The sequence below is a fragment of the Canis aureus genome, chromosome 14, assembly GCF_053574225.1.
Source record: "Canis aureus isolate CA01 chromosome 14, VMU_Caureus_v.1.0, whole genome shotgun sequence".
Lineage (NCBI taxonomy): Eukaryota > Metazoa > Chordata > Mammalia > Carnivora > Canidae > Canis > Canis aureus.
In genome coordinates this window covers 46,679,746-46,691,832 of record NC_135624.1, presented here as the reverse complement: position 1 = coordinate 46,691,832, position 12,087 = coordinate 46,679,746, and the positions used below count along the sequence as shown (strand labels likewise).

General features: G+C 35.2%; 1 protein-coding gene across 3 annotated transcripts in view; it reads right to left on the bottom strand.

Annotated features, from left to right (window-relative positions):
* The window catches only part of GABRB1 (gamma-aminobutyric acid type A receptor subunit beta1), a 368,711-nt gene that overhangs the window by 108,015 nt on the left and 248,609 nt on the right, over positions 1-12,087 (bottom strand). For all 3 annotated transcript variants that reach the window (XM_077847919.1, XM_077847922.1, XM_077847920.1), the window contains one exon: positions 2,806-2,888. In XM_077847919.1, coding sequence (XP_077704045.1) covers positions 2,806-2,888 — 83 coding nt within the window. The remainder of the gene's footprint in view (positions 1-2,805; positions 2,889-12,087) is intronic.

The following is a 12,087-nucleotide window of genomic DNA, read 5'->3' as shown; positions in this document are numbered from 1 at the left end:
TTTAAAGTTCAGTTACAGTCTTCATAAACTCAGTTCAGAGAGAGGTGCTTCAGCAAATAATGCAACACAGGTCTCTTCATGAAGAGTTAAAAAATAGATGACTGACAGATTATTTATTGCTACTTAGCAACATATCAATTATGTACATAGGTAAGAACAAGCAGAGCTCAAACTCTGTATTACTGCCATACGTTACTTAGTTACTTGGAAGTTATTACTCTTAAGATTTAAAATCTCTTTGCAGTGGCTAATTAAAAAGGAATACACTTTAAGTAAAATATTAAGCTAAGCAGTGTCATCACTTGAGGCTTTTAAAAAAATTTTAGGTTAACATCAATGGAATCAAGGACTACTTGCTTTCCTTCATCCACAAACTATCCTCTCCCTCCATAGTTGCAATCATTTGACCTTTGACTGACAAGCAAAATTCTGCTTCAGCTTCTGAGATCTATTCTAACTTTTATCAGGGATAATTTCAGGAAATACAAACCACTCTTTGGTTGATTCAACAACCTCAACCTCGCTGAAAGTGGTTCCAATTGGTGTTACACTTCTAATCATTGATGTTCTGCTTCCTTGCTCACCTACGGAGTGCAGGATTCTGTGATGGAAAGTATATTGTTTGGGTTTGAATTCCCACTTTACCACTATCCTTGTCCTGTGGTCCTGGGTAAGTTATTTTACTTCTCTGATCCTCAGGTACATACTCTCTCAAGTGTTGTTAGAAACACTTATGTTACAGAGGTGTTATATTAATGTCTAGCTTTTGTTTGGCAAGTAGAAGACAGTTCCATTTCTTCCTCCCCTTCTCCCAGGTTCCTGCCTTCATAGGCTCTACATAGCATAAATTCTCCATGCCTGAGTTTTTGCTTTACGTTATGTAAATATCTTTAGGGACTAGATTTCTGTGAACTGCTATCAGATCTCTTTGATGATGGTCACCACCTGCCTGCATTCCTACATATTACTGATTTTAGGGTCCTAATTACTATGCCTTATCCATCTGTCCAGACAACTTATTCCATCTAACTCAGTTGTCTCAATGATTATGATATGCTTGGGTCACCCCACCTATTGCCTGACATCATATTTTATGATAACTTTGGACTATCAGGTTGCTTGGGCTTCCCCCATCTCTGCCCCACAAAAGTTGTTTTTGATTTCTGCCTCATTTGCAGTTGTTGTTTGGGTCTTTATATGATACAATAAATGGACTTAAAAGTCAACTCTTTTCTAAGCACAAACCAAGAAACTCCCCCTCTTTAATAAAAATATAAGCCTATGAAAACAGAAAAACTTGATATGGATTATAAAATAAGATATACATTTTGTGAGAAAATGCCGTTAATTTTAGGACTTGAATTTACAACACAGAAACAATTCAAGTACTTGTCAAAATTCATTACTTCTTTAAGTGAATGGTATAAACCAGAAAATCTTGGAATTTCAAGAGGTTGTCAGATCCTAATGCTGACTGGCACAGAAGTGAAGGTAACAATCAGTAGAATCAATGGAAGAGAGGTCAACCTGTATAAATGAGTAATTAATGCATCCTTCTCTTTCCATGTCAGTTCTAAAAGCCGAAGTTCAGTCTTATTTATTAAACGTCATTAGCCATTAATAAATAGTTGGGTTTACATTGCATTTCTGTGATTTGAATTGGTTGTCACTGGCATTTAAACCAAAAGTCACCATCAATACTTTCTTGTATTAGGATCTTTCAGCCAATTTATTTATACGACATATTTTTAAATTAGAATATTAATTAAAGAATAGCTCATGAATGATCTTGTTCATTCCAAGTTCTAGTAGGAGTAGATCAATGTGTATGACTAAATATACAGCTTTATCTACATAAACATCTCTATTTCCATGACTATATGTAGTAAAACTAGAAAATTAATGTAATTGCTTAATAATCATTTACCTGTGAATACATTTATTCTTTAATTATACTATAGGGTCACCTGAAATTTTCCTTTGCCATTTGAAGTTTTTAGATCTAGAACTATTTCAGATTATCTAAATAAATATCTAGGTATTTCTCACATTACAGTAAGCAATATTATAATGCTCTGAATTGCCTACTGGCACTCTTCTGTGCCCCCTGAAAACCAGGAAATTGCCTAGACCTGGTGTTCACAATAAACGGGCTCAACTACCTGCATGTTGATGCCGGAGAAACAATTATAGTCAATCAGATTAAATATTAATGACTCAAATATTTTAATTGTTAAGAAAGCAATCAATGAAAAACAACCCAAGAAGGCAAACAAAAATCAGTCACTAGATTTGAAAAACATCAACTCTTTGGCCCAAAGCACAAGCCTCATGAATACCATTTATCATTCTGTTCTTCCCATGAAGAAAGACAAATGTGCACAAGATTCTAAAATAGTTGTTTTCTAGAAGACAGCAATTTACAGTCATTCAGGTGCACATTCTATAGAACCAAAAACAATCTCACAAGGTCTTTTCATATTAAAATGTTTTTCCTTTCTTATTAATGCAACTGGGTATTAGAAAGCCTTGGGGGAAACTCCATTCTAAAGAGAAAGCATGAGTTCATAAATTGTCCAGCTAAAATAAGTGAGTTTTTCTCTAATCGTTTAAAAATATAACTGCATAGAAATGACCCTTGAGCACCAATATGAGAGAAAATGTCACTGGACTGTGAATCTCTTGAAAAGCTGGCAAGGTGGTATAGCTAAAAGTATCCCCAGTACCAATCACTCTGCGCAGGGTTGAATTTAATGGAGTCAAGCAAACATCCCTCTTTCTCATTCCCCTGCCCAAGTAACTCACAACTTTCAATCTCCAGAGTGCAGTTCTGTTCATCCAGAGGATATCTACGTAGATCCATCATACATGCAGCTGTGGTTGTGATCCTGTCAGGATGAGAGGGGGAAAAGACAGCTTCATAAGGATCACGACTTTCATTTCCAGGCTTCCCAGGCCCAAACCATGTTTTACCGGTTGGCATCAAAATTTTGTGATTAAAGTTTTTGAAGGTGAGCAGATTAAGTTAAAGTGTTCCTTTGCTACTCACTAGGTGTGTGAGCTTGGTCTAGTTTATTTATCTCTATAAACCTATGTCTCCTCATCAATCAAAACAGCTACTGAAAAGGATGGCTATGAGGAGTAAAGGTGAGAATGTGTCCAAAACTAGCCTGGCGTCCTCTACTTGGTGTTCCACAAAGATGGTTGTGTTACAGCTGTTACCATCCCCATGGTCCTTATATTTACTAGCATCTAGCAATGTCTGTGACAATATCTACAGCGAGTCTGGCCTTATGTGTAGGAGAAAGAAGGTCAACACAATGCATTAAAACTACCTCCCTCTCCTGCTATAACCTAATAATACAAAAATAATACAAAAATGACAAGAACAATAAAACCCCTCCTCTATGACATTTGGGGCTTCATATTCCCCACTATTAGAGAGATTTCTCAGATTCATCTCTGAGACCCTCATCTACCTAAGTCAGCAGGTAGGATATAACCAGTAGAGAAACATGATCCTAGGATTGGTATTCACACCATATTTGCCAGCTTCTGCTCTCCACTGAGGTTATTAATTTATGCAAATCCCAGGACCTTGACTCTAGATATCCTACTGGGGTTTCCATTATACCTCCATTTTCTCTTGCGTGTACAAGTTTCTTAGAATGGGGAGTCTGAGAGTAACTTAAATTCCCATGGCTAGTCCATGCTTACAGACATTTGGTATCATTTTGGAATTGACAAACAAAATACTTCTTTAAAAAAAATTTACATGATCCTTCTCCACAAAGTAATTAATGTGTAATCATAATGTAAAGAAGTCAAAAGATTCAAATTTAGCAATGTTTCCTTTCTACCTTAATCACCAAGAGCTACAACACTGGACCTTTTCCATAAATATTCTATGCAAAAGGACACAGATATGTTTTCTTAGGGGGAAACTTCTTAAGATAGCAACCTATCATGTCTCCTGTTCTGAACCTTGCTTGTTTTCATTAACAATGCATTTTGGATTCGATTCTCTCTGTCAGTGAATAATAAGCTGTCTTAAAAAAATTTACTACAGCAGGCTCAGCTGTATGGAAATATCGTAACTTATTTTTCCAATCATACTTCAGTGGGGATTTACACTATTTCCTATTTCTTTTTTACTTTTACAGAAGAAGATGCTCTGAATATACCGATATACTCTATTATGTCTATATATTACTATATCTGTTGCTATTTTCAGAAAGGTAATTGTTAGAAAAAATGGTATGTACACTTAGTATTTTGTCACTTTACCCTTTATGGAGGTTGGGCCAGTTTACACTCCTGTCAGAAATGTATTTAAATTTGACAAAGTATTTCTCAAATCTATGTTTTTTTTGTGGCTACTAAGATGACTTATTGTTTTGGTCCTTTGTGTTAAGCTAATGGTCACATTCCCTTAAAAACATTATTAGGAAAAACACTCACTGTTTCTAATTTCTCGCTGGCTTTCCTTACAAAAATTGAAAGTTTAGGGGCACTTGGGTGGCTCAGTTGGTTGAGTGGCTTTCTATTGATTTCAGCTCAGGTCATGATCTTGGAGGTTCTGTGCTCAGCAGGGAATTTGATGGAGTTTCTCCCTCCCTCTCCCTCTGCCCTTCCCTGCACTTGCACACACATTCTTTCTTTCCCATAAATAAATAGATCTTCAAACCAAAATAAAAAAAAAAAAAGAGAGAAAGTTTACCAAGGTTAATATTTGTACATTCCCTTTGAAGCCTTTCTTAGGATGTTGGTCAACTTAATTAGATTTACTTGAGCATTAGAAAAGAGCAAAAGGAGTTTTAAAATTCAATTTAAAAATTTCTGCAAAGTATTTTTCAAAAAAAGAAGACTAATTATATTCTAGAATTTAGCACATTAAAGTATTTTACTAGATTCCTTATTGCTTCCTGCTCCCATTATCATATGAATTGATTTTTCCCTTCATAATATATCATGAATACTTTTGTTGTCTGAAAATACAATTCCACATTATTTTTATGACCTGCATAGCATCTCAAACACCCTCAATAACACAACACAATGAATATTTAAAATGCTTTAAAAATCACCTATCTGCTTTACTATATTCCTTGCTTATGAATTAAAAATGTGAACAATCTCTAGAAATTAGTAGTGGGGCCAGCCCTATGATCCAATGACTTAGCCAGTAATTCTCAACCAGGGATAATTTTTCCCCACAGGGGACATTTGGCAATATCTGGAGACATATATTTGATCATCAGACTGAGAGCGGAGGCTTGGTACTGGCAACCAGTTCGTAGAGGCCAGGGATGCTGCTAAACTCCCTACAATGTCCAGAATAGCACCTAACAATAAAGAATTATCTATTCCAAAGTGTCAGTAGTGCCAAAGTTGAGTAACTCTGCTACAATGGTGGTTTTCAAATATTTTTCCTCTGAGAATAATTTTAATAAAGTGAAATCTTCTAGAGAACCTCAATATATAAAATACAAACAAAATGAAAGCCATATTTTGTTAATATAAAATTACCTTATAAATTCAAATGTTGACATCTATTTTAATGAGCACAGAAATTTGAAAGCAAGGATTACATTGAGAATTATGGTCTTAAATTTCAGCACCAATTTTTTTGTGCTGTATTTTATTTTTATAGTATCAAAAAATCCTAATAAAGAAGGAAACACTTCTAAAATCTTACATGACTGGCCATGGGCTACCTTGAATTGTCAGGGGATAACTCCCAGGTGATGAAGGAACCTCCTCTGTAGTCAATCACATCTTGCAAATGGTTCAGACACATCCGTAGGTGATGACTCTACTAGGTATTTAATCTTGGATTAAAGGGAAGCTTTACTTGTTACTTCATGCTCTGAATAAATTAATCTGGTAGCAAAAGTTAATGCTATGATGGTCTTGAATGCATTAAAATGTGGCATAGGATGCATTAGAGTGTGCATGCTTCTTATTACAGCTTAAAATAATTACAATATTTAAAAATCAAATATTTGTGGAACTACTGAAGAGCTTTAGGGATACTTAAGAGCATCACTTGAGCCCTATTGGTCAGCATATCTCACTTAATTGACCTCATTTTCAGACATGTGTCATCAAGTAAGTGAAACACATCATGTCAGAATAAGGACATACATTGAAATCTTTTGTTGTTGAACCACAGATTCACATGTTGTGAGGCTCTGGAATTTTTACAAGGCAATCTGGAAAGCCAATAAAGCATTGTCTATAAATGAATAACAAATGTTTCATGGGTATGGGTCCTAGAGTTGTGAGTGATAAAAAACCCCCACAACTTTTGTAAAGCATAACTGAATTTACTAAATTTGCTATTTGTTATGATCAATCCATTTAGCAATCAATAGATATAACATCTAATGGATAATCACCTTGGGAAACTATACATCACACCAGAGGCTTGCCCATGGTCTGATGATTTGTCAACTCCTATCACCTGGACGAGTTTACTTCTGCCTCAAGTCCCATTATAAAACCAATGAAAGTTAAATAATCTCAGCACGAGATCATTATAACTCAAAAACGGAAAGAATCAAGGCAGCTTTAGGAACTTGAGCTGTGAAAAGCGCCTGACTTGCTCTGAAGAATACTGACATTAGTGAAATAACTTCCTTTTTGAGCTCTATCTGTTCCAAATTTCAAATTGTCAAGAATATTTCATTGGCTCAACTTGGATTAGGTGCCAACTTTTCCAAAATTATTTAGCAAAGAGCTGGAAGGAAAGTTGCACTCATATAAATATTGTCACCAGGGACCCACAGGGGTCTCCTATCTCAAGAAAGGAGGAATCATTGATGCTTTACTAGAGACTTCTACACACATAGGAATTCATAAATTCATGTTGTGGCCTATAGAAATGTATGCAATTGAGTATCAGTCTCTGCTAACTTAAGGGTTTGGCATTTCTAGATTTTGAAATACTTATGGCTAAGTGAGTAAAGTATCTTGAGCAATTTGTGAGAAAAAAATTGCTGAGCAAGAATTCCCAGGGTCATCAATAAAAAGAGATGTATGTCCCAGAGCAAAGTTCCATTCAGCTCTTCTGTCTTCTGGGTGAGAAGCAACAATGAACACCTCTAAGAATGACTGCTCCCCATGTTTCCATTTGTTCTCTTTGCCAAATGTAATTGCTCAGTAGTGGTTAGTCACCTCCATAATTGATTAACACGTCCATATGGAAATGTGCTCACACTGTGGCTGAAGCAGGCGGATATATTCTAAATCTTCCACAGAATCAAAGGTGCCAAAGATTGCAAAACTGAATGAGTTGAGAGCTTCAAGACTGAAGTGTTTTTTGAATCTTGTTTTTAACTTTCACACCCAAGTCATTCATTCTGAGGGTGTGAAAACATTATTATTGGTTGATAGCAATGAAAGTACAATAGAGTAGAACCAGCTAAAAGTAAAAGCATTAACTGACTGCTTTTCTGAACCCAGACTTTCCAGAAGTAGAGGCTCATGACAGCATAACATTCATCTGTCTTCTTTCAAAGACTTTTCAAATGGCTTACATTATAATCCAATTTATTGACATTTTGAGGGTTAGGTCAGAACACTATAATAGGCCATTAGCTAGAAACTATGGTCCCATGAGACTTTGGAATGACTGGGAATCATGTTGCTGTAGTATTCATTTCTTAAGGTGTATGATGCATGGCTACTGACCTTAATTAAGTCACTGTAATTGCAAATCATGTATATTTGATGTTTAAGGGCAGTATGACTCTCATTGCTGACAAAATACAATCCAGGAAGTCCTGGCCTATAAATAGATTAAAATCCAGACTCTCCCCCCACCCCACAAGTACACACATATACATATGAGGAGAGCACTTTTGCAAGTAACAATGAAAACTCAAAACAATAAACAAATTATGTACATATGTTTGAGATTTTTCTATGAGCTCTAATTCTGTAGGCACAAACTCTCTGCAGAGCAAAGTTATACTATTTAATAGAATATATTTTTCTTTTTTTAATTAAAATTTAATTAATTAACATATAGTGTACTATTAGTTTCAGAGGTAGAGGTCAGTGATTCATTAGTTTTATATGATATCCTGTGCTCATTAACCCATCCTCCTTACTGTCCATCACCCAGTTACCATTTTCCCAACCCTCTCCCCTCCAGCAACCCTGTTTGTTTCCTATGATTAAGAGTCTCTTATGGTTTATCATCTCTGATTTTGTCTTGTTTTATTTTTCCCTCCCGTCCCCTATAATCCTCTGTTTTGTTTCTTAAATCCAACATATGAGTGAGATGATACAATTGTTTGATAGGTAAGCCATCTTTTCCATTTTTCTAGAAATGCAATTATCTTACATCAGAGAAATATTTATCTTATCAAGAAAGCATGAAAAAAACAGTCAGAAGGAATAGAGTTCAATCCTACACTTATTTCATCGGTGGCAATTTGGACAAAAGATGCCTTAACCTGTGTTTGTGATGTTCCAAGAACAGAGGTGTTATGGAAGTGGATGCAGTATGGAACAGGGAAAGGGAAGAGAGTTATTATATGCATATACACGCTCACACAATAACTCTAGCTATTATTATTTTTAAACTATATGCTTATAAATAAATAAAAACATGTAGGATTACTGATACAAATACACTGTAAGCTTAATGCATGGCTATAATAAAACATCTGGGAAATACAGAAAATTATAGTTCAGAGAATACAAATGACCCATAATCTCATTACCATAATCTCATTAATTTCCTTTCTTCTAAGTATATTGTTTAGCAAAGTGAAATTGCACTGCATTCAACAATTTCATTTGTTGCTTTTTGGCTAACCTTGAAGGTAAGAATTTTCATAAGTTATCAATAGTCTCCATGAGCACATTTTGAATGGATATTCAATATTCTGTTATATAGATATCTTGGATGACAAGATATGGATGACATCATTGGTTACTCTTTGGTTATGCTTTAAAAAAAACCACACTGAATAAACAGCATTCTCATGGGTACTCTCATGTTTTTATTTTTTATTTTTTGCTTCCAAGTTTCTACTTTCTCTTCTTCCTCTGTTTTGTACTCTTATGCTGAATGTTAATGACACTCTTCTCAGCGCAATCCCAAGCAGTTGTTTTCAGGTAATTAGCTACATACCAAATGTTGTGTAAATGGGCTCATTTTTATTCATTTCTGTCGGGCTAGGGTGATTCATGAGCCACTTTGTGAATATGAAAAGCTGTTTATAAATCAGAGAGTCCTGGGGCAGGAGAGCAAAAAAAAAAAAGTAATAATAGGGCGAGAGTAATTAATAGACCTTTGTCAAGGGTTCTGTGCCAACTTCAGTCATCTTTTTTTACCTTAGATGTCTGGCTGAGTTTAAAACACACTACTTTTCCCAAATATATCACCATATTCGTATAGTTGTGAAGTATAAGAACATCCTTTAAATATCTATCACGTTTAATATTTCCTAATAACAATTAGCTGAGATCTGCGTTAAGGGGTGAAAAAAAATATGGCTACCTCTCCCAAATCAGAACATTTTTGTTCTCATTATTTTGATCATCAGGAATTTCTGTGGTGGACTATGAAGAGTTAAAATGATAACTAATCCTTAAACAATGAGAAGTCAGTCAGATGTTTACCTTGAATGGAATGCTATAACTTGTTAATGAGTGCAGGCTAGTTAAGGAGTCAGACAAAATTAGGAGGTAAAGCAAAGTTGTGGATCTTTCACAATTTTAATTTCTTTCTTGGTATATGTTAATGAAAATGTATATTTTTGTTTGTTTCAAGTTTTTATTTAAATTCTAGTTAGTTAAGATATAGGGTAATACTGGTTTCTGGAGTAGAATTTAGTGATTCATCACTTACGTATGACACCCAGTGCTCATCACAAAAAATGTCCTCCTTAATACCCATCACCCATTTAGGCAATTCCCCTGCCCTCTTCCCCTCCAGGACCTTCAGTTTGTTCTCCATCATTGAGAATCTCTATGGTTGGGGGATCCCTGGGTGGCTCAGTGGTTTAGTGCCTGCCTTTGGCCCAGAGCGTGATCCTGGAGACCCAGGATCGAGTCCCACATCGGGATCCCTACATGGAGCCTGCTTCTCCCTCTGCCTGTGTCTCTGCCTCTCTCTCACTCTGTGTCTCTCATAAATACATAAATAAAATCTTTTTTTTTTTTAAAAGGAGTCTCTATGGTTTTCTTTCCTCTTTTTTTCTCCCTTCTTCTATGTTAATCTGTTTTCTTAAATTCCACATGTAAGTGAAATCACATAGTATTTGTCTTTCTCTAACTTATTTCACTTAACATAATACATTCTAGCTCCATTCACGTTGCAAATGCAAGATTTCATTCTTTTTGATGGCTGAGTAACATTCCTTTGTACATATATAACCTCTTCTTTATCCATTAATCAGTTGATGATTATTAATTTTTTTACTTGTTTGCAAATTGGCTCTGTTGCTTTGCCATACGATGATTTCTCCCAAAACAGAAAGCTCCCATGTTTACTAAAAGGTAATCAGAGTAATCTTGAAATGGTATTCCTGAAAGAGTAAAATTAGGTTTGGCAGTAATACAGCATTCAAAAACTGCAGGGTCTTAGGACAATGGCTTTATGTTTTGAAAAATACAAAACAAAGCAAAACTTAAAATGAATATAAATAAGGCAGGAGTATAAATTGTGCAAAGTTTCCAGCTCCCTATCTCAGATGAAAAGCAGGATTTGGGACATAATTCTTTTCCTTCTTAAATACATAATACTCTATAGTTCCATCCATGTCAAACAAACATAGAGAAAGAAAGTGGAGGAAAACCAAAAAACAGACTAAACTATAGAGACCATGCTGCCGGTTACCAGAGGGGAGGTAGGTAGAGGGATGAGTTAAACAGATGATGAGATTAAGGAGTGCACTTGTGATGAGCCCCAGGTGTTGTACCTAAGTACTGAATCATTAAATTCTATGCCTGAAACTAATATTACACTGTTTGTTAATGAACTATAATTTAAATAAAAACTTGAACAAAAGCTGAAGGGTGATTGTGTATTTATTCTAAAAGACAAAAATCAAAGGATTTTACATGGTTCCAAATTAATGATGAAGCATTCTAGATATTGCAATAATAAAATATAATAAATAAAAAAAATACTATTTTTATCCCTGTGCTTTTAAATCATAAATTTCCAAAGTGGAGCTACAAAATAAAACAAGGTTTCTCTTCTATTAATTTTATTGTAAATACAATGTTAAAGAGGTAAATTCTGGAGAGTTCAATAGGAATTAGCCATTCTCCTTTTAGATGCCTATTCATTGTACAAAAGGAGACAAAATAGAGATGTTTATCAAGGACTCTTTGTAACAGCAAAAATAGGTAAACACCCCAACTGCCCAGCAAAACAAAATGGATACACAACTCGGGTGTATAGGCTGTGGACTGACAGCAGTTAAAATGAATGAACTAGATCTACATGTATAAACATGGGTATACCTCACATATTGTTGTGTGAGGAAAAAAAAACCAGAAAGGATGTGTACAAAAAGCTACATCTACAATGGAATATTAGCCATCATAAAGAATGAAATCTTGCCATTTGCAATGACATGGATGGAACTAGAGGGTATTATGCTAAGCGAAGTAAGTCAGAGAAAGACAAATACCATATGATTTCACTTATATGTGGAATTTAAGAAACAAAACAAATGAGCAAAGGGGAAAAAAGAGAGAGAGGCAAACCAAGAAACAGACTCTTAACTACAGAGAACAAACTGAAGGTCACCAGAGGGGGGCTGGTGGGAGAGATGGGTCAATAGAGATGGAGATTAGGGAGGAACTTGCTGTGATGAGCACTGGGTGTGGCATGGACGTGCTGAATCACTGTATTGTACACGTGAAACTAATATTACGGTGTATGTTGACTAACTGGAATTTAAATAAAAACTTAAAAAATAAAATAGACTTTTACAAGACCAAATTATATGCCTTAGGAAATCACATGTGTGTATGTGTGTAGTAAGATAAAAATGTATACGTCAAATTGATATGAGCAGTTTTGTCATAGTAATGTCTCAGCAAGGAAAGGCAGGG